At 43.9% G+C, this 23,737-nt stretch overlaps 1 protein-coding gene across 5 annotated transcripts in view; it reads right to left on the bottom strand.

Annotated features, from left to right (window-relative positions):
- Positions 1-23,415, bottom strand: part of rbfox2 (RNA binding fox-1 homolog 2) — a 35,932-nt gene extending 12,517 nt beyond the window's left edge. For 4 of the 5 annotated variants that reach the window (XR_013963422.1, XM_080755521.1, XM_080755522.1 and 1 more), the window contains exons 1-6: positions 22,354-23,415; positions 14,875-14,925; positions 2,879-3,079; positions 2,363-2,521; positions 1,699-1,752; positions 1,417-1,509 (exon numbers count right to left, since the gene is read on the bottom strand). Coding sequence is in view for 4 of the 5 variants with exons in the window: in XM_080755521.1 (XP_080611647.1) it covers positions 1,417-1,509; positions 1,699-1,752; positions 2,363-2,521; positions 2,879-3,079; positions 14,875-14,925; positions 22,354-22,605 (810 nt within the window). In the remaining variant the exon portion in view is untranslated. Of the gene's footprint in view, positions 1-1,416; positions 1,510-1,698; positions 1,753-2,362; positions 2,522-2,878; positions 3,080-11,875; positions 12,157-14,874; positions 14,926-22,353 lie in introns of those variants that run through there. The other variant, XM_080755524.1, reaches the window with a different exon arrangement.
- Between the last annotated feature and the right edge of the window lie 322 nt (positions 23,416-23,737).

The following is a 23,737-nucleotide window of genomic DNA, read 5'->3' as shown; positions in this document are numbered from 1 at the left end:
ACGGAAATGGAGAGGAACCAAAAAGCAAGGAAAAGGAGAGGGAGAGGTAGACGACGCCGTCGACATTATATTCACTCGTTCCGTCTCTCCCTCCCTTTCCTCCCTCCTGTATTTCTCGGACACAGCCACGCGTGACGTGTACATTCCCACAGACACACAAGAGAAGAGTGCAACACTTTTCAGAGCATGCAGAGGAGCTGAGTAGCAATGTAATAAAAGAGCAGAATTCAAAGCAAATGTGTGTTGTTTTTTTAATCTTCAAGGCCAGTTGGAACTGAAATCTGAGGACATGCTGACAAATAAAACATCACAACAAAAATGCACCTCCTTGAAGCCTAAAAATACCCAGTCGCATGACGGTGTTGCTCCCTGAAAATTAGTGATTTTCAAGTGAAGAACGTGACACGTATTTTTGACCGTGTCGTGTTGTTAGCTTGAATATCATTCATTTTGGGATGACCGACACAGTTGCACGACAGGGTAATAAATTAGGCTTGAGAGTTTGATGTTTCTTTTTCGAGAGCGATGGATGCAGGTGACGTGAGAGCAATTAATCAACCATACAGCACATCTGAAATTAAACGACCCAGTCTACGAAGCATCAAAGATGACACCACACTTCTCAGGGCAGACTCATTACCAAATCTGCCTGGAAATACCATGTCATGCAGTCTCTGAACATATCAAACACTGACATTCTACCCCAATGGCAAACCCTAAATATTAAGGCAAACTGTGAATTCCAAGACACCATCCGACCTAGATCTCATGAAACATCCATGCAAAAATATCCTCTTATAAAAACACCAGCAAGCATGACTTGTCAGAAGAAAATAAAATAGGCTAGTGTTGTCTTACCAATAGTGAATACAACCATAAACCAAAATTCATCTTGATCATGGAAGAGGTAGTGGTGGTGGTGGTGGTGGTAATGGAAAGAGTGCAGGTAAACAAGAGAAACATAAAACAGATCCTACATGCTGTGATGTAAGCGGATATACCGTCAGCAACCGTGTCAAAGCTCTTTCATAATGTCGGCCATGCCCTGTTTCGTAGCCACACACCACCCAGCATGCTTTGTAAACCAGACCCACGAAGCTAGAGAGATCAAGGTGCAAATGGACAGCCCAACAGCGACGACATAACAACATAAACATCAAGAGGAAGTGGCGTCAAACCAGACATCTCTGTGTGAGGTACCACTGCACCATGCTATAGTGAAGCCAAGGGTGGGGGGAGGGGGGGTGGGGGTGGATGGGAGGGGGGGGGGGGTTAGAATTGAACACACAGCCGCCCCGGGAAACCTTCTCACAGGCAGAATCAACCGGAACAAACTCATTCTCACTGTTGGATATGGAGGGAAACAGAGGAAAATGGCCACCGTTTAGAGGGGGGGGGGGATGGGTGGTGAATTACCTCAACTTTACGTCCCTCCACCAGGGTGCCATGAAGCTTCTCTCTGGCCCTCTCTGCGTCGATACTCGTTTCAAATGTGACAAAGCCAAAGCCCTGGTAGTACAAGAGGAGAGACAGACGACATGGACAAAAGAAAGAGGGGTGAGCAAGGGGCTGAAAATAGCAACAAAGCCCTTTGCACTGCAGTGAACGATAATTAATAATTCATTAGCTGTGGAGTTGCATAAATCAATCGATACACAGTTAATTATATCAAGTGACACATTTACAAGGATGCCCTACCTTAGATCCCCTCTCGTTGAAAATTATCTCCACATCGAGAATTTTCCCATATTGCTGAATGAAAGAGAAAGAAAGGGAACTTTTTAAACACATTGGTACATTTATACCATCTCTCTCCACAGGGTGTCAGTATTGTACATCACGTATAATCTGGCATTGATACAGCTTATTCCACCATGTCTATACTGCCTCTGCACTGCAGTACAACAACACAGGTATTCTTCTGAAATTTACAGTGCATTTTGGAACGTACAAATCCAACAGTGCAACGGCTTCGACACATTGAAATTGCTTGATCTTCTTGATCTTGAGCTTCAATCAAACATTTGATTCAATTCTATGTAAAATAAGAGTTAAACCTGATTTCTGGTCATTTAAACGGTAACCGGAATGCTCGGGTGAGCATTTTAGTATCCATTTAAACAGGCAAACCAAAAGCATGCTTTCTTTCAGATGTGGGCCCTGTGGTAAAGACAACTATGCATCCCCTAGGCACAACACTGAGGCCATGAAAGGGAGGTTGGTTTAAAGAGGGGTCTTAAGACTTTGCTTGTCGAAAATAATCTCCAATGACCTGATCTGATCTAATGCCACCTTCTCACGGGGAGACGAGAGAGTAGAAGAAGGGGGGAACACCCCCAGGGCTGCCTGCGTTATTACAAACCCCAAACATCTGCCGTAGGTCGGGGTCTCTGAAGCGGAAGGGGATGTTGGAGACGTGGAGCCGCTTGGGAGTCCCTTTGTCGTCGTCCTCGATGCTCCCTCCGCCGCCTCCTACCGAAACGACCACGGCCTGGCTGTCGATCTGAGAAGACCCGTCCGACTGGCGGGACAGAGGTGGAAGTGATGAAGAACAGGTAGAGAGAGAAGAAGGGGGAGGAGGGCAGGGATTGAGAGAGGGAAGACCCGGCGCAAAACCACTGGTTCCTAAACACTGGGTCGGGAACTATTTGTGGGTCACGGACACATTTTTATGGGTCTCTTTATATTTTAGATTTCTACATTTTTTTTAAATTATAATTTCAAAACATTTAAAATAAACGTTCCCAAAAAAAGCCTAATACATATCAATTTGGTCCTTGACATGACAATGTTTGAGAACCCACTGAGGTACGTACATTACACGACATTACAACACACACACGCACACACACACACACACAGGCCGCACAGCACTCACTTGGGCACTGAGGCTGATGGGGGCGTTGGCGTTAACAGACCCCCCGGCCTCCAGGGGTCCCTGGACGGCGCCCGCCGTGTACAGACTGCCCCCGTACTCCAGGGCCAGGCCGTTCTGGGGCGGCGGTGGGGGAGGAGGGGGGAAGGTGGAGAACTGCGGGGGGACGAGACCCTCCTGGCCGCCAGCGCTGTCCTGAGAGCCCTGGAAGAGCAGAGAGAGAGAGACAGACAGAGAGAGAGAGAGACAGAGACAGAGAGAAATAATGAACGGTAAGTGACTGGCTGGCGATATTGCACAGTCTCATTTACTGAGCATCACTATACTAGGCCACCCAGAGACCACTTTCTCAAGAGTTTCAGCCTTAGAGTGTTACAGGCATGGATATTAAATTTCCATTCCTCTCAGAGTGTGAGACTGTGTGTGTGTCGCCTCACATTAAATATTCACTACAGCCACATCTATTATTGAGGGTCAGGAACCTACATGCATTGTACACACACACGCACACGCTAATGCTGCTCGTATGATCAGACTGTAAAAAAAACTAAAAAACCACGACGACTGTGAGCCGCCGCCGACGATGACGACATAGTCCTGCCCAATTAAGCAGTAAATATACACACATACAACGACCCCCGGGAAACTCTCCTGAAACTACAATACATTGAAGCGTCCAGAAGAACAATGGCAAGAGTCACACAATCACACCAATACACTTGCATGCACGTGTGCACATTCCTTGGCTGCTGGCAGAGGGGGCATTGCTACCCTAAATGGTAATGGTTAGGAGGGCTGAGAGTGTGAAGACAGACAGGCGGGGGGGTGTAGAGACAGAAAGAGGTGATGACTGAAAGAAGAGGCATTGGCCTGAACTGAACTGGAGACTGGTTATCCTACTATCACCGTCACTCATCCATGGCCACTTTCTTTTCTTTTTTTACCTCGGTTCCAATCGATAGACTGGTGCTACTGGCACACAACATAAATAACATGGAATGGCTGCTCGATATGTAATAGATGAACTGTAATAGTAATGGTGGATATGAATATGATACAACTGTTGTGTAAAAAACAAAACAATTCACTGTATATACATAGGTGCGTGCGCTTAAAGAGGTTGACTGAATGATGATCTGCATTGCACAATGGATCTCCGTCCCTTTGGGAGTGTTAAAAGTGCATGGGTTGTTGGGTGTGTGTGTGTGTGTGTGTCCGTGTCCACCATCTGTCTCCCAGCTTCTGACCTTTTTCAGCCGTGCATCTGTGACACGGACAGTAGGGACCTGGGTCCCTCAACTGTAGCTGATAATCTAGGGGTGCACATGGGGTGAGTTCATGGGACAGGCTATGGGGATTTAGTCGAGTTGGATTCATATCCAGTAACGGTACAGATTAAGTGACCGTGTCATTTTAGATTTTTGGGTTGGCTATTTTCAAGCTCACAGAGCAACAGCCGAGCTTTGGACATTTATGGGAAAAAATCTTGAAATTGTCATAATAATAATGAATTGCATTTTTATAGCGCTTTTCCAAGTGCTCAAAGCGCTTTACAATGGTTCATTCATTCATTCATACATTGGGAGGTGAAGTGGTGAACAGTCAACGCCAGCGTCCTCACTTCCAACATTCACACACCAATGGTGGCGAGCTCACACCGACCGACTCATTGGAGGCGATGTGGGGTTCAGTGTCTTGCACAAGGACACTGACACGACATGTGGACAGGAGGAGCTGGGATTCGAACCACCGACCCAGGGATCATTGGACAACCTGCTCTACCTCCTGAGCCACAGCCGCCCTACTGATTTAGAAGGTATTTGTAGAATCTGGAATGGGCCTGGCCCTCCGGCCTTAACCCTGTAACACCAAGCGTGCCATTGGTCATGATATTACCCCCCACAGAGGCTGAGATTCACACAAATTAAGTAAAATAACTGTAATATATGTTTTTTTGTGATCATTAGAATGTCTAGAATATGTTTTATTTATTATTGTGAAAGATATCCCCCAAATGTAAATTATTAATGTATTATTATTATTTTAATAATTATAATAAATGTGCATAAAATTTGCACAAAAAAACCCCAAACATTTTTACATAATTTCCTCTGATAAGTCCTAGTAGTAAAAAGTAGTAGTAAGGTTGAAATCTCTTTTTTGCAAGTAGAAATGAATCAGGGTTTTACAGGGTTAATGGGTTATAGGGACGTACATGGGCTCATCAGGCTGAGTTGGATAAATATGCAGTAACGAGGCAGATTAAGGGATGTAGATACATGGGGTGAGTTGTGTTTGATTGATTGGATTATGAATACTTTATTATTAGGCAGTAATGTAAACAGTACAGAGTACAGTCATACACTAGTCTAAAAGGATAGCACCGAAAAAGGTTCTTGCGGTTCAATTCATAATCATGACATGAACAATTACAAAATTCAAATAATTTAAAAAGACAGGAAAAAAGGCAGGGGGTTATATAGTCACTTGTCTAGGGGAGCAGTAACGGAATAGACTACATCTGCATGCAGCAACTGTAGCTGCAAATTAAAAGACGATATTGGCTATCTAGATAAAACTTTCCATCAGTAAAATGTTGAAATATCACACTGTATCTGAAGTATGTACAATTTTGTAAGCAGGGTTCATGTCATGTTTTTGCAGCCATTACTAGAACAAGCACATCATTTGTAATAAGCCTTTTTGCACGTAGAGATCTTGGACTGGCACGACCTACTGGCTGACGGAATGACTAACACTAGATGTGTGGTGGAAGCTAAAAATTGATGGGAGTACAGACTGAGATTTTCTTTTTAGAGAACCTAATGGTAAGCACAGTGAATCGTACAAGAGGACTTTAACAGGTTCTCAACTGAAGAGTAGGCAGAAATATACAGCATTGCGTGAGGCACGGTGAGGGGGGCGACTAGTGCTTAATGGAACAAATGAACAATGATCAAATCAGCAACAGTTACTCACTTCACTACTATACTATACTATTACTGTATATTGGACAGAATATTATCCAAGATAAACTATTCTACGTTTTGGGCCTCAGAGGCTAGATCTCTTTGCCTAAATAGCCAACAGCTAATTTTGCCAATTGTTTGCCTATTTTTGTCAAAATGTTATGACATGCCCAGAATAGGGACAGTAGGGTTCATGTGGCTAAATGATTTTGGGAACAAATTAATTTTATACTACTTATTTGCATGGCTGGTCCTCTATCTATCCTGCCAACAGTGTGCTCTCTGCATTTCCATTATGCCTCCGAATGTCAAAAGATTTCCCAAATTCCTCTTCTGACCATTAATGCTGTTAGCCAAATTATATACATGGGCTACACCTGTAACAACTAGGGATGGTAATAATTAATCGATTAATCGCCGTTAATGAATCAAATTAGTCGTTACTCAACAGTTAATAACTAATCGAATTAATTTGCGTGACAGACAAGACAGTGCACTTTTCATTTGAGAGAGGGAAGGCCCGGCGCAAAACCACTGGTTCCTAAACACTGGGTCGGGAACTATTTGTGGGTCACGGACACATTCTATTTCTCATACAAAGATGCCATTGCCTGGCCCTGTATCGCAAATGGTAAAATAACTATTTGATTAAGAAATATAATATGCTTTTTGTATTCTTTCTGTATATCAGCAAAGTGTAGAGTTTTATGTTAGACATTGAGGGAAATTAAGATTCTCCAAAAAAGAAAAAACACCGCTTATCAACTAAGCGGTTAATCAATCGATAAGCTTATCCAAACGTATCAATTATAACTATTAATGCATTAATCAATAATTCCCATCCCTAGTAACAACAACACACCCTGGATTATTTGTATTTACTCCATGTGCAGAGTGGGAAAAGGAGAAAAAGTGGACTGGTTAGATAGGCCTCTGTGGACTGCATGTGACAAAAATGATGATAAATGATACTTGTGATAACCTTGCCTTGCAGCCAGCGACACATCCTGAATTAACTGTATTTGTTCGCAATGTGGAGGTGAAAATGATAGTGGGCGGAGCTAGTCATACTGGGTCACCAGGTAACAGCTAACCTGGACTAGATTCAGAAATATTAAGAGAGACGAGACGCTTGCCTGTGTTGTTGCTTAGAAATGGAAAAGTCCATCACCAAACTTAGGTCATTACAGAAAAGAGAGATTATCAGTAAAGCAATATTTTGAGGCAAGGTAGATGTGGAAAAATTCACTTCATGCGGGAGTTGGACAGGGATTAACAAGGTAATTTATGCAGACAGTAACCCTGGTTACAAAAGAAATAATACGTGTAATGAAAAAGAACTCCCTTATAAGTACACAGGAGCAGCTAGGGGAGTGACGAGCCAGGACGGATCAACCCTGAGATACAGAAATAGACATCCACGGGTCAATGGGCTCCCTCCATGTCCCCACGTTTGTCAAAACAAAAAAGGTAATTTTAACTACTTATTTGAAAATGTAGATTTGTTTTTCAGTGGTTGATGGTTAGCATTTTATACTGAAAATCTGTAGTTTTTGACCACTGTCGTACGATGAAACAAAAAATGGTTAATTCTCATTCCTAGAGGCAGCCCCGAACTAGCAGCGACTCGACTATGGCCCTCACTGCTCCTTCTGTCAAACCAAAATAGAAACAGAAAAAAGAGAGGGAAAAAAAAGGCGCAGAGAAGAACCTTGTGTTTGTGTTGAACTAGTGGCCTTTTCAGAGTGGGTCCATTTTGAGCATCGCTTTAGCAGACGTCTCTGCCTGCCTGACACTACAGTATGTCAACAGCCTAGCGTCATCATCAACACATACAGTGTGTTCCCGCATGCGCTGTCAAATTATCTGCGTTTTGGTGAATAGTAGTGGCCTTGTCCTTTCATCAGAGTAGAAGCATCTCCTGAATAAGTACTATACATCAAACATGAGAGAGAAAACATTCTTTGTTGCTCTAGTCTGCACACATGCGCTGTACATACGTTGCACTTTACTCTATGTTGTGTCACGTGCGTGCATGTGTGTGTGTGTGTGTGTGTGTGTGTGTGTGTGTGTGTGTGTGTGTTCAGTACAGTCATGTGCACATGTTAAGTGGTTGTGTAAGTAGTGTGTGCACTGGTTAGGCAATGACTCAGAGCAGTAGCTGTAGCTAGTTTACGTTCGGGTCAGTTAGCAGCAGCTAACGTCTGAGGAGGATGTTATAAAATGCAATCGTCTGCTGCAGTGACACGGAGAGGAGGAGATGAGAACTATGAGAAGAGGAGAGGAGAGGAGAGGGAACATGGCTAAGAGCGTTAACTAGGACAGCACTGGGCCATTTCACATGAATAATGACTTTTCACAATTTTTTTCCAGGCTTAAAGCCATTAGTCTTCTACAGCCTAATTCAACAAACTTGAGGGTGGAAAATGTGACTCGTATTGTTAGCAGCGAACCAGCAATTCATATTTTTGGCTCAATAAGCATATTGTCGCTTTTGGGCAGAAACCTTGCATGCATCTACACATTTAATCCTTCTGGTTTTTGTTTTTCCACAATGAATGCCCTGCCTATATATTAATAATATATACTTATACATATGACAGGGTCGCGCAAAAGCAATGCTATTTTTCAAAAGATGACATGGAATGGGGACGTATTTCTGTGTGTTTTATAAATAATTAACCGTTGAGTAGTATTAACAAGAGCTTGGAACTAAATAACAACTACACTGGAACAAAGGGTTTTTCTTTTTCTCCCATTTCCTTAAATAGCACAGTTTCTGGACATGCCAAGATTTCCGGGCCGACATCGGCGATAACCATGTATTGTACACCAATTCAGTTGCAGGCTTTTGACATTGCCGTTTGTTGTCGGTTCGTGACCGGAGCCGCGAAACAGCTGGAGAAACATTGTACAGTTTGTCTGTGGCATACCGATGAGCTAGGAGACCCCCCTCCTAGGAGACCCCCCCTCCTTGATAAATTATTCCATCCCAATTCCACCCACCCTCATTTCCCCCTCCCCCATCGTTCTCTTCCTCCTCCCCCTCTCTCTCTCTTCTCCTCCGGTGCTGCTGTTCTCTTTCCCCTCATTCTGCCTGCTTTGCTTTTTACGCTTCATAAAATCCAGACGGGACCCTTGCATCTGTCCCGCCCCCCGCATGTGTCAATCAGGCCTGCTGCTTCATAGCAACGGGCCCTCTGCTGGGCCCCGAGCGCCCGCCTCCCATCATGTTCCTCATCTCCTTATAGGGTAACGGATCTGCTCATCAATACATCTCCGCCCTCTCCCACTCCACCCCCATCCATTTCCTTGTAGGGTCTTGTCTGTGCTCCAAATCCGCCGCCCACCGCAATAAAACTCTTGCCAAACCCCTCCTCCCTCCCCCCACTCCCACACACACACACACACAACCTGTGCGCAAGTACTGTATGAACATACACACCCACACACCCCACCTCTCTAGTACTGACTTTCCCTGTCATCCTCTGAATAGCAGCATGAATTGTTCGCTAGGCTCCGGCGAAGCATTTTATGAAAAGTACACACTCCACACAAAAGGCAGCTGACATTATCTGTCGATATACACGTATATATTTCTCATTAAACAGACACAATGCCCCCCGACAAGCACATAAGCAGGTGAACAAACAAAAAACAGTATTTACTCATCGCTCATACTCCTCCCGCCCATATACTTTCAGTACCACCATCATGGAACTAGTTAGTCTTGTTTAGAGTTGAGGGAAGGTTTCAGAAGCCAAAAAACAGCACTCGAGTAGCTGTCCTATGAGTGCACACAAAACCACCTGGAATTACTACAGTGTTGTCGTTGTCCATAGCCACTGTCCAAAGACAGAAGAGGGGAAAGCCCTCTCCGTTTCAAAGACGGGCTCCTCTGAAAGCCACACAAGCATGTCCCAACAGGTGCATGACTCATATAGGCATTAAATCTGATCACTAATGTGAACAATTTAGTAACGGCTTTCCTGCAGTGAGTAGAGCTATCTTGATATTTTTAGAAGTACAGTGTAAAGGTGTTTCCAAACGGCTGTGTAGTCTACTCTCACCTTTCCCATGGCACCTATGCACACCGCAAATGATAAAAGAACCTTATCAATGAATGAGTCATACAACGTAGTCATAGTAACAGGGCTCGGTGCGATCATTTGGCCGCTGTGTTGTGTTGTTTATGTTTACTGTATACGAGCCGGTGCAGAAAAGAAAGTCTGGGCCTGGCAGCTGAACTTCCTTAGATATAACGTGGTGCACGCGTGGCAGTGCGTGCATAATGTGCATGTTTCTCTCACCAGGTAGGCGTCTCTGCCTCAGGGCACATGCTAAGGTGGGGCTCAGCAAATATGTCAGCTTTTTTGCTCGCTTTCTAGTTTCTTTCACTCTTATCATTAGAGCAGCAAGTGAAAAGAAAAAAGAAAAACAGGATGAAAGGAGGACAGATAGACTGTGAGTGTGCAAAGTGCACTATAAGCGAGCACATAAATCACTGGCTATAATTTATTCAGTGCTGTGCTTGCCTGCAGAGATCTCTCATTATTGCCATCATAAAACAACTTTGAATGCATACACCATGCTAAGTCAGCATTACAGTCCGGTGTTGCGTCACTGGGCAAACTAGCTAGTATAGCTCTCCTGTTAACCTACAAATAGGATATCGGCTCTTCCCACTCGTATCTCCTTGCGACTCTCCGGATATCTATGAACCGTATCTCTCAATCTGTCTCATCTCCACATAATCTCGGGCTCCTTACGACATCTCTGGGGTTTCCTGGAAAATGACGGTGGCCTGTCACCTTTTAAAATCAATTTCCATTCTCCTGCTCTCATTCTCCGCTTTCTCCCTCCCTCCCCCTTCCAGGGGCTCTTAAAGGAAAACATTGAGATAACAGCTGCCAGGGCCCCAGGGAGGAGAGGGGGAGAGAGGGAGGGAGAGAGAGAGAGATAGAGGGAGAAAAGAGGTCAAACAGTAAAGAGAGCAGGATTCCAAGGTACAGCTGAAAGAGAAGACACGCAACGCAAACGCAGGCAGGAAGACACAGTGGCAGACTTCACACCCAGGACCACCGACTGCCCCACATTGAAATGTAATGATACGTATGTGACACTTCACTCACTGACCCCGCTGCCTGCGTGAAGTGGTTGTGTGTGTGTGTGTGTGTGTGTGTGTGTGTGTGTGTGTGTGTGTGTGTGTATATACAGTACAGTAGGTGTATATGGCATGTGTGAGATACAGAGATTACAGCGAGGAGTCAGTGTTTAGAAAGAAAGAAAGAAAGAAAGACAACAACTGTTCTGTGGACACCTGTCCCGTTCGCTCACAGGCTGGAGGGACATACAGGGACAGCTGCAGGGGCAATAAAGGCCTATTCCCTCTCGCTCACCATAACGCCTACAGAGTTACAATTTACATTACTACAGTTAGTAGACAGTGAGACCTTATAGGCCCCTACTTGGTCATCGTCAACAACAAGGGAACAGTAACTGTGCTTTGTAGCAGTCAGACAATTAAAAATACACTGACTCTCCGGTACATAATACATGACAGTACAGTTCCTGGCAGTGGGGGGGTTTAATGTTCAGAAAGTGTGCTTAACTAGCCTCTGGCAGGGTAACAGATGCCTTGACAATGGCGCGCACGATACAACAGCGCTGCTCCTGTTCTTTCAGAATAGCAAATCAAATCACCATTTGCAGCCGAGCATCAAAATCAAAGTCTGTTATCCTACCGTCATCAATACGCAAGCCCACGCGATTCATTTCACTGTTTGTTTCTATCCCATCCACAGAGGCACTGACCGACCGCCCGACGACTGACTAGACCACTCTGTGTAAAAGGGGGTCAAGTAGAGTCCTTGTCCGTTAGTGCTGAATTAACATTTCATGCTCAATGACAGCCCTGTCCGCTTTAATGTCATTTAATGTACACCCGAGAGCTTGTGATGGGGAAGGAGGCTACAAGCGAGAGCCTGTCCCTTCCCGAGGACGCGAAAAGATGTGAAGACTAGCAACTCACCGACAACATGGAAGGATAGTACAGCCCCATCATCGTATTCCGTGCAAAAACAATAATCTGCGTTTCTCCTCCTGTCCGCTCTCTCCTTTCGCTCCTCTAGCTCTCTCTCTCTTCAGAGCCTGCGTCCCCTCTCCAGCTCTCTCTCTGCTGTCTGTGTCCGTCTCCCAGATTCAAAATCTCCCTCTCTCTTCCCCCGATCGCTCAAGTCTGTCCGTCCTCCCAATCCCCCCCCCTCCCCACCTCTTCTGCTGGCCTCTGTCCCTGTCACTCTCTCTCACTCGCTTGCTTCCTCTGTGTAGCTCGAGCTCTCTCGCTCCGTTCCTTCCCTCTACCCCCAGCCTTCTGTTTCACTGCTATGCCCTTGCCTGCTCATCTCCCTCCCCCTCTCTCTCTCTCTCTCTCTCTCTCTCTCTCTCTTTCTCTCTGCTTGTGTCTTTTCTCTCACCCTTCTCTCCTCCACCCCTCTCACCCAGATAGCCTGACGCTTCTCCCTCCTACTTCTCTCCCTCTCTGTCACACCTGCAAACTTTCCCCTCCCATGTCGCAGTCTCTCTCTCTCTCCCTCCCTCAATCCCTCCCTCCCTCTGCTCTTCTGTTCTCTTTCTCCATGTAGGTGAGTTAACTGGGGCTGCTGGCACCACTGGGATAGAAAAAGAAGATTCTCTCTCTCTCTCTGCTCTTCCCTCCAGCTGCCTTTGATCACATCAGTCTCACACTCCTGTTGACAGTTTAGCACCTCAGTGCTGAGGGAGTCTTCCCTGCATATAACATATGTCTCCTGTACCTTTACTTTCCTATCCATTTCCCCCTTCTCTTTTTTTTGTTTTGTTTTTCTCTCGTGGGAGGTCGGTTATCACTTCAAACGCCTCAAGCCAACTGTGAGATCACACATCTACAGTATATTCCATTAAAAGGTTATAAACATTGATATAATGGAGTGATATAACAGAGTAGCAAACAGATACACATACAAACAGATAAACAGTACACAGCTACAGCTCTGCAGTGGTTGGGAGCCGCGGTCTGCCTACAATTCCTCAAGTCCTCTGAGTGGGCGAAAGTCCTCCAGCTGGGCGGAAGAAATGTGGGACTTGTGCGTCAGGCTTGCTGCCAGTCTGTTTACATTATGCAGCTAGTTAGCTTTTAGCTACCGACCTTCATGCACATGAGCCGTCAAGCACTATGTAGGGCTGTCACGATTATGACATTTTACTTGACCATCGATTTTTGCTAAAATAATTGCAATTGACGATTTCGTTGAATATCGGATAAAGATTCCATATGTTTGGCTTTGAGGTTGCACAGGACCTAGATAACCTAAATATACAAAGAAATGACAATAACTTTATACTAAAAACAAATGTTTTAGTAGCCAAATAGCCTATCTACATTCTCACAAAGCATCACGTTGTGAGTTTGTAGATCTGCCATTATCAAACATTTTTTAAATGGAAACAATGACGACGATTATTTCAAATAATTGCGATTATGTAATAATTTTGACAGGCCTACGTGCAATTGTGAAATAGATTATGATGGATTCCTCGGCATGCAACTTGGCTGACACCAAGTCGACATTGCAGCCATCACACTGCTCAATGTAATTTACAGAATCCTCTGAAGATTACATTGGCTACAGCTGAATGATTCCGAGACACGGGTAGGACATTACCTGGTTGGCCATGCAAGTGAAGTTATTTGAAGTAACAGCGCACAGCGGACACTTTATTGTAGTTCCGCCATCGTAGCAATTAGCTTAACGCATTTAGGCCTGATGTCGAAATTTAAAAAAATGTCTTCTAGACAGTTTTCTGAAATACCTATATTTACGTATCTTTATCAGTGGTGCTCAATATTTCATGTCAAGGACCCCAAAAATGATATGTAGCCTAATTGGCTAATTGCCCACCAACCCCCACAAGCTTGAGGCCATTTTATTATGGGACACTTTATTAAAGTTACATGACTTTCTGGGCATTCAATTATATTCTAAAATGGCGTGCTTAAATGTATAAGTACGATTTTCCTAAATAAGAATATACTCAAAAATTATCCCTCTCAATCATAATGATTGTGTGGTGGTGTCTTATCTTCCCCAGGGTGCCTGTGTATTGTTTTTTTTTGGCCCGTTTCTGGGTGTCAACCTTCGGGTAGTAGGCATTCATTATTGGTGTAATTGAGCTGGCGAGGAAGGGCCAACTATCAATGTTGTGTTTATGAACCACAACAGTCAAACCCTAATCGTTTTACCTGTACTGTATGTAAAATTACTACGATCAATCTCCTACATTAGGGTCATTAGAACACTGTAGTCAGTAGTGAAGGCCTAAGCCTAACAACTGAACAATTGAAAGTAAATCAACACGAGTGCAGTTAAAGTTGTTGAAAAGGGCCATGGAAAGCAAGGTTTGAAGGGATTATGGGCCAAACGTGAGTGGATGAGTGGAGGATGATCTGAGGATTAACCACACCAACTGAACCATCAAATAACAAAATCAGCAGGCTAATACACACAACCTAGTAGATGCGAATGTAGGGCCGCAACAGTTAACTGAACTACAGTATATCCGATTATATATAAAAATATAATCGATCATTTAATCAAATAATAGATGAATACACTATGCCCTTGGGCTTGTCAATATAGGCAAAAGGTTTAAAAGAATGAACAACCAATAGAGGAAATAGCTGATATACACATTGTGAACTTGTAGATAATAGATATAGCCTACAGTATTCACTATTTTTGCACAACAGCATTATTCAACAAAGTAAAACTTTAAGTGGTTAATCGATTCAATCTAAAAATGAATCTATCATTGCCAACTTAATATAATGTAGTTATTATTTAGTCACATAAAGATGAAATATGGAGATAGTATGATTCTTCCCGACAACAACGATGTGATATTTTATAGATAAATAAATATAGAACGTGAGATTGTGATATTTATCATATTTTACAGATAAATACAGAACGTTACAGATTGTGGTCTTACCTGACACTGAGGGACATAACCATGGTAACCGAGGGTCAGGGGGTCGTTGTTCTGAAAGAGAGGAAAGCAGATGTTTTGATACAAGAACTTAATGTGTAAGGCAACTACATGGGTCGGGTCAGGTCACTTTGAGTAACCCCAAGCTAAAAGGAAAGAAAGAAAAGCATTTAGGTTCACTTGTTCAGTTGATGAACTGACAATAAGGTTGAAAGTAATATTAGTCTCCCTTCATGGCAGTCCAAACCTAGGATGTGTGGAATTAAAGTTGTTCAAGATTCTTGTCAAAAAGTGTTAAATCGGTTCGGAATGAAGTTTTTTTTTCTTTTTCTGAAACTTTTGAAATTTTCAACCTATGACGACTTGCCCAAAAGAGTGATGCTAGGTTGAAAGATGCTAAAACAAATGAGTGTCGTCAAAAGGGTTCCATTAATGTCAGATATATCCGCCGTGCATGCACACACACGTTCCTCAGTGTTCAACATTTACCCATTTGTGTTGTTCTACACATTGAGTGTGTAGAAACGAACGTTCGAACGTTTGCAAACTCTGAGTTAACACAGAATTTTATCGTGTACCTGCCCAGTCAATCATTCCCCCGCTGGGTTTTCACCCCACTGACTGGACCCGCTTGTCTGTCTATTAAATCCATCCCACCAGAGCCGAGAGTTCAAGCGCACAGTGAGGAGAAAGAAATAAAGCGAGATAGAGTGTCACGTTGGCCGTTAAATCATAAAATAGGTCAGCGGTGTCAGTGAATATGTCGCCTATTGGCATGACATGGCGTCATCAGCCCTGATGCAATCTCATACGCATTCTTGTCATTTTCTCTGGCTGTGAAAAGCACAGTGTTGTAATGGAGACTTCATACATTTTGGGCTTGTAATTAATTGAGCTAAAAGAATAATTGGGGGAAAAACACTTCACCCCTTTTGAAGTAATTGGAATTCATGTAACTACGACCTAAAAATAGGCTGTAGCACTTTATTTGCGTAGGTTAACACTTGCAAATAAGATTCATAAAATGTAAAAATACCGGTATATATAACAGAAATTACCATGTGCTTGGAGGAGGGGGAAATCATATCTGCCTCTCTGGCTTCATACTGTTAAATTAGAAAAACACGAGATGTGCCACATTCATCTTCTTTTCATCTGGAACCAATGTCCGTCTGCAGCGTCCCCAGGGGGAACACTTTGCTCAGCGTGCATCACAGCTTGAATCCTCTTGATTAATACTGTAGCCTTCTACCTACCAAACCCCAGGGGGGGCCTGTTTTACTAAAGCACACACTCACTAATATGAGTCTCCCAACATAGATGAATGGTTGAGGAGGGGGGGGGGAGGAAAAGGACAAAAAGGACAATTTGTGGATGGTTCTAGTGCCTAATTTGCTGTGGTCTCTGCCGTAGTACGATGGCCGGAAATAGCAGATCTACAAGCCCATAAATACTCGCATCCGTGGCACGGCGTGGGCTTGTAGATCCGCTATTTTCAGGTGCGTGACACCGCCGCCAAGTATGTATCAAGCAGCGTTAACGTTTCCTTCCTCAGAGCCAAAAATGAACTTAATGTACTGGCTTTGGGAGGTAGAACCTGTAAATAATGCATCCCCTTTTAGAGGTTTGACTGTCATGAATAAAGTATAAACGTGTGCCTTATTTCACAACAAGGCCCTATTCTTCCTGTGAATTTGAAAACAAAAACGGCAGCAGGAACGGAGCCGTGTCCAATGCTGAGTAGACAACTGCCTAAATAGACCGCCTAATAGCCGATCTACAAGCTCACACAACACGTCGCAAGTTAATCATTAGATTGAGGGCGTGTGTGAAAGCAAAATTGGGAATGAAGGAGCGGAGTTGGTTGAACGTTGAATGAATGAATGGTGGGGGGGGGGGGGGGGGGGGTGAGCTAGCAATGTGCACATCCTGCCTTCGGTGCCTACCTGAACTATCGCTATACTGGATATATTCAATAGACTACTTTTTGGATTATTTTAATCAATTGGGTTGTGAAAACAGACACTTGGAAAAGAGTATCTAGGCTATTTATTGATTGAATACTTTATGAACAGGCTTTGGTCCAAGGCTTGGTCCTCTGTATAATATCGGATTCGGCAGATATGACCCTGCAAATAATCTGAGACCGGATATTGGTCATCATAATTTCATAATCGTGCACCGCAAGTATATTGGTGGGAAAATAAGCAATGGGGAATGAGGTGGAAATGGAACGTGGGGTGGAGTGAGAGACTGAGGGAGGAACCAGAGCTAGACGGATAGAAGGGGAGGAGAAGGGAAACGGCAAGAAAAAAGAAAAACACCAGTAGGGAGGAAGGGAGGAAAGACAATGACTCATACATGAGCAGAGTCATGTGCTTGATTTCCTTGAGGAGCTAGGAAGGAGAGAACACAGTCATACACACTCAAATAGGCTACGGGGTATGTTTCTCCACAACCCATCGTATAATCGTATCACGCGCAGGAAATAGCAGATGTAGCTTGCTTGTAGATCTGCTATTTCCATACGAGGAATTTCGAGCTTAACGTGGTTTCATCTGGTCATGAATGTTCGGTCTGAAGTGGATTTATTACAACTGTGTTGGCAAAGCCTACATAGAATAGTAGAGTAACGCATACATTGCAGCTGTGGGTTGAGAGAACTTCTCCCTTTTTGTCTTTTTTTCTTCTTCTCCCTGGTGTAGATGCATCAGACACGGCGGGAAGCATGAGAAAGAGGACTGAACCGCAGGGGAAAGACAGTGTGAGCAATCAGGAGAAAGTAACAAGATGACTGGAAGTAAACAGATGGTGAATAAGAGAGGAGGTGGAAGAGGGGGAGGGGGAGGGGGGAGGAGGCGGGGCGGAAGGAGGGAGGGAGAAAAAGGCTTGGAGGGGTAGGGAACAGGATAGGGCTTGATGGAGAGAAATCTCCAAAGAGCATAAAGATGAGGAGTGCAGAAGCGTGTGTGTAACCATGTGTATGTATGTGTGCGTCTGTGTATCTGTGTGTGTGTGTGTGTGTGTGTGTGTGTGTGTGTGTGTGTGTGGGGCATGGTAAAGCGGAACCTCAGTTACCTCAAGTAATTTACAGTCACAACAATTCACTGCGTTGCAGAAACAGTGTCGTCACGTACATAGACAAATGGTTTCCCAAATGGTGGGTTACAAATATGTACAGTAACATGTTACTGTGCAGTGGCACAGGCACAGTAACAACATAACACCTGCTGGCGTGTGAGCTACAAATTGTCCACTGCAGGTTCTGGTTTAGCACAATCGTGAGAATATGGCGGATGATCGTGATAGTACTGCTTGGAAAAATAATTGTGATGTTATATTTTTCCATATCACCCACCCCGTCCCTATAATTCTTCGGCATGAGTGAATCCTTGCTAGTGCTACTGTACCTCTCATCCTGCAATAGGGCGGCTCCTCAGAAGGAACCACCACAATCACATGTCATTGCTGGTCATATTACCCAACTGTAAAAAGCAGGACACGCCGTGCGTGCAATCGAGAGGATGTGAATCCATTTCATCCGCCGAGCACTTATGTGCTAAGCCTGCAAGCAGTCAGCCAGAAGACCTGCAGTTTATTTTCTCTTTCAGTAAAGTTCACATTCTCCCGACTCTCCACAGTAAACCCACACTAGCTTTTTCAATGACCTGCTGCCTGGAGTACAAGTGGATTTTGAGAGCTGTGTGGCTAGATAAATAAATTTGAACTAGTTACTGGTGTGTAAACATTAGTCTAGGACGGTAGATAGGAGGCCATCTTTTTTTGCACAGGCTTCTCTCAACAGACAATTGAATACTGATAAAATCAAGAATAAAAATCACACTCGTGTTAAGTGAGAGGCGCCTGGTAATGTTTGTTTAAAGTCCTCTAAAAAGAATCCATAGACTTGGCTGTGCCATATGTGGCATAAAGTGCTCTAAAGCTAAAAAAGCTATATGATAATAATTCGATACCCATAAATCTGACTACCCAATATTCTGACCATAGAGCCCCATAGGCCATAGTATACCAACCCTATTTTCCCAAACTCTAAATGCACGCGGAAGCCACGGGTGAGTCTTAACCGGCCACGAAGTCGGACTAACGGGATGTCATGTCAGACTAAACGCGTGACCCACATATGTCATTTCAAAAGCCAGACGTTGGAGGGGCTAGCACCCCTCAAAAAGTAATGTCAAGCATGGAAAAAAGCCAACATATAAAATCCTTCCCAACACCAGAAAAAAAATGACTTCATATACTGTATCTTGATACATTGCATTATTTAAGGTATATGGCAAACTAACAACACTTAACCTCCACTAGAGTAGACTGCCCAAAGCAAGCAAGTCTCCTTTCCCCCCCCGTCTCTCTCTATCATAATTCAGTCAACAGAGCGCAGCCAGTGATCCTTCAAAGAGAAGCAGGGACCCCCAAAAAAATAAAAAGACTAAATAAATATTCTCAACGTGCTGCAGGAGTACATTTTTCTCGCTGACATTTTCATTCTATTTCAGTGCCGCGGCTGAGATGAAAGTACGTACATGGGGCTGATTCACCTACATTAATGTTCTAGTCAAGTCATCTATCCTTAGCTCTGTCATCCCAGGCAAGGCCTTATTAGGTTAGAAGAGTTGGGTTCCAATGCAGTGACAACGCAACGTGGGCCAGTCCGCCCGCACACACGATGGAAATTGAAGCAGACAACCTCCTCTCAACATCTCCCAAAATCTCACTTGGGCTGTGTGGAGAGACACAGTGTGCCGCTGCGAATGCCTGGAAAAATGTAAGGCTTTCTGCATGCTGCAGGGTTCTGGATTGGTGCCATGTTGGTTGTATAATTTAGCAATAGGTAAAAAGAGAGGGAGTGGGATATTATGGGCACTGGTGTGTGCAATGCGGCCATACATGCACAATCGTACTTCAGCATGCGCTGATCTAGTCTACATGTGGTGTATGGATATCTGTGCGATACCATGGTCTCATCTCATATCTAGTTTCATTTAATAGCAATAATGAATGTGTGTATGTATAGATCATCTTTTAAACCAGAGCTTCAAATAGCAAACAAAACAGTGAAGTTTTACAAACATAGGATATGATGTTATTATCCAAAGAGACCAATATCCAAAGAATATTAGTACAATTAAAACAAGATAGCAAATCTATATAATAGTATTATATTATATAGATAGATTATATAGATTAGTCAGATAGTCAGTAGTACATCAGATTTGATAATACATTACTGCTCTACAAAAAGTGTCTGATCATGAAAACAGCAATATACTGTAGCCATGATGTGGGAAATGCAGTCATTGGTCTGTGGATTCACAAATGGATTGTTCATTACTACAACCCAACCACACCCCACTGGCCTCAGAGACAGGGCAGAGTTCAATGCTGCCATGATGTCTGCAGTAAAGAAAATGGTTCTGAACAGTGATGGATGGGGGAGCGATAGTGGGAGAGAGCTATAAATCACAATGTACTTTATGAGGGACATGAATGAGGGACATGATTCCATTTACTGCAATATTTTCCATTTTTCACTCTCCCCTAGCACGGACAAACAGCTTTATAGTTTATACCGAAGTGCACATAATGTGCATTACAAAGTACGTTGATTCTTGGAAAGCTACACAGCCTCATTTTAAAGTAGGAAAATTGAACTTCGCTCAGCCTAATTTACTGCTGTAATGTTAATGGTGTCAATGGGTCAGAGGAATGAAAATACGTCATTTTTATTTTTATTCACTCCAGGATGGGAGGTTTATACCTTGTGTGAATGAATCACAGACAAAGGTAGAACTGCTGCTCACTGAAATACACTTAGGCGGACCATTCCAGGCCACTGTTTACAAGAATTATAGCCAATATGGTCCTCATAAACCATAATCACATTATGTTGATGTGTGTGTGTGTGTGTGTGTGTGTGTGTGCATTGGATTAATCCTTTCCCTTTAGATAGGGATCTCAGGGATCAGTTTGGTTATAATGCCCCCTCCAGTACAAGCAGTGATCCTGTTGGATCAAAACAAAGCCTCTTTACTGCCAGTGATAGGGCAAATCTGTTCCTGCACTCGCTTGAACATAGAGTGCTTGAAGAGTGGAGCGCCCCTGCTCCCCTCCCCTCGCTTTTTCATTTCCGGACTGCCCTGCCAGCTGACGCTCAATACTTTTTAGGGGCTGAAGCTAGTATTGATCCATACCTCACTCACATGGCCACACACAAACACACACAGAGACATTCCCTTTTCCACTCTTGTCTGTTTTTAAGTGCATTACCTCCCTAAGCCTGTCTCTCAGCACTCCCGGACAGCAGCAATGTAAAGTAGCTGGCCATTAGTTTCCCCCAATACCAGAGAGCAGAGAGAGCTGCAGTGCAAACCGACCACTTCCCCTCCATTACCGCTGCTTACAATGGCAGAGAAATTGCTTTCTATCTTCCCATGATGCTCTTAACCCCATCATGTAATGCAATATAATGATGTCTAGTGCATCTGCCCGGCCCACTGTAATGCTCCATGAAGAAAATGATCTGTTGTGTAAATCACTTGAGGAAAGGAAAAAAATAAGTTTTATTTGATTTACCGGTAGTTGACTTGGGAGGGAAAAAGCCTTCGACTGTGTCACTAATTGACATGGAATGTGATATCATACAACAACAATCTGAACATTTGTGCTTCAGGTTCAGAAGCTCATTATGCAGCAGAATGCTAAGTTGTTTACCCCTCACGAAATGGGTGGTGTGGTCATTGTTTACCTCAAACACCTCCTCCCCCTCCCCCTCCAAACCTATACCAAGTTCTCCCCAAAGATCACACATGCAAACATTGACATACATTTACGCATTCTAAACCAAATGTTATCCACACCATTGCTCCACATCACATGCCCAGAGGGTGTCTTATTTCTTAGCATTACAAAAGGCCAGGTCTGTTTACATTCCCTACTCTTCTCTATACATCTATCAACGCTTACAAATAGCCATAGGCGTCTGCCTACTGTAAACTGTGTGCTGTGCAGGCCACGTAAGAGTAGCAGACGTGAATGAATGCATGATCTCTATTCTCTACAGCTCTGAGAGCTGCCAGAGTTCTATACTATTTCCACTTTCCTAGCAGCAGCAATGTTTGGAATTGACTGAGCAGAACACATGAGAGCAATGCCCGTGGCTCGTGTTGGTGGCATCACGGGTCAATCCGCATCATCATCCCTTGCTTCTTGACCCCTTGAGGGCTAATTACGTAGTTCAGAGAATTGATTACAATGCATGGGCCATGGGCTATTAAAAAGAACATTTTCATTCTTAATGATGGTTATTATATTAGGCTTTTCAAGAATGTAATCACTCACACACACTAAAGGCCCGTCAAGGAAAAGTCACGACAAAAGCGAGCAGCAGTGCAGCACCATGTTTTTAGCTCAAGCTGGTGACGGTGTACACAACAATTTTTAGGTCATGATATAAATCCTCACCTGGCCAACCTCGGCGATTCCAGAGCCATCGATCCGGGGACGCTTGCACTCTGCCCCGGCTGACTCGGCGAAAGCTGCCGCCGTCTGAGCGTCGGGCTCGGGGTCTCCTCGTTTCATCCCTGATCGGACAGAACCAGGAACGCCGCTCTGGTTGGGATGGAGTCCAGCCATTGTTTCCAGCTCTCGATCCCGGTCCATTAGACCCCGGGACACGGGCAGCATGATTGATGCTACGTCGGTCGACATTAACATTTAAAATCTTCTGATGTTTCCCCGGTCTCTTTCTAAAAATGGGAATAACTGTCACCTATTCTTGGCCACCTCCGTGCTATATGGCCTGTATGAACACTCCTCTCTGCAGTGGAAAAATAACCAAACTGAAACGAGGTTTTAAGCTGTGCTGTGATGTTTGCCCATGCAATGTTTCTGTTAGGCCTTTGTATGACCCCACAAGGAGTTGGAAGGATTCGGAACTGTTTTGATTATACGACCAGGCTTAGGCTATTTAAGCACAGCTGGTTTTAAAACATACGGACGAAATAATAGCCAATCAAAGACCACTTATCCTGCGGTAAACACGGCGGTCCAAATTCACAAGATACAAAACATGCCCGTCAGTTGAATTCCCATCTATATTACAGTCCTGCGGTTGCTGATCATGTATCTCCAGTAGGCTACCCAAGGCCTAAGCTATCTCAGATCATAACAAACCAATTAAACACTGATCAAAACAATGGGTCAAGAACATAGCGCCCAATTTACTATTACACTCTTTATTGTGCAAGAGGTTTCAAAATCACCCTAGTGCAACCTCAAGACTAGAATCCCATAACATGTCTTCCCTATCGCTTTTCCTCTCTAACACACAGCGAGACTTTTACCACAAAGGTTACTGAGAGGCAATCGTCGTCAGGAGCTCTCCTCCCCCATCTTATAGTCCTTCTATTCTGCGTAAAGTGTCTCCCCAAAACAAAAGAACAGGGTTGCGGTGTTTCCTTCTGCCTCTTCCCTTATGTTTTTTTTGTCTGGATCCCGGTGTATTTTCTTATGGCGTGTGCGCTGCCTGCTACAGAAAGGAAATCGTCTTCCCTCCCCCTCTTCGTATAGTCATTCCCCTTCCCTCCCTCGTCTCCCTTCGTGCGCCCTCCTCCTCCTCCTATCTTCCGCTCTCCCTTTGAACGTTCAGCCAGGCAGCCATCAAATAAACGCAGTGTGCCGCAGTGCTTACATCCACTTCTATGAGAGCCTCGTTGCGAGGCTGCTGCCTATATGCATATATACCTCAACATTTGACGCGTTATTCTGTAATAAAGAGAATGGTGTACTATTTCTGCCAAATGCGGACTATACCAAAAAAAATCTAACAATTTAATACTACTTTATT

This window comes from Protomyctophum bolini, assembly GCF_963924005.1.
Source record: "Protomyctophum bolini genome assembly, chromosome: 3".
Taxonomy (NCBI): Eukaryota; Metazoa; Chordata; class Actinopteri; order Myctophiformes; family Myctophidae; genus Protomyctophum; species Protomyctophum bolini.
Note: the sequence above shows the minus strand (reverse complement) of the source record. Positions and strands in the feature narration are given on the sequence as shown.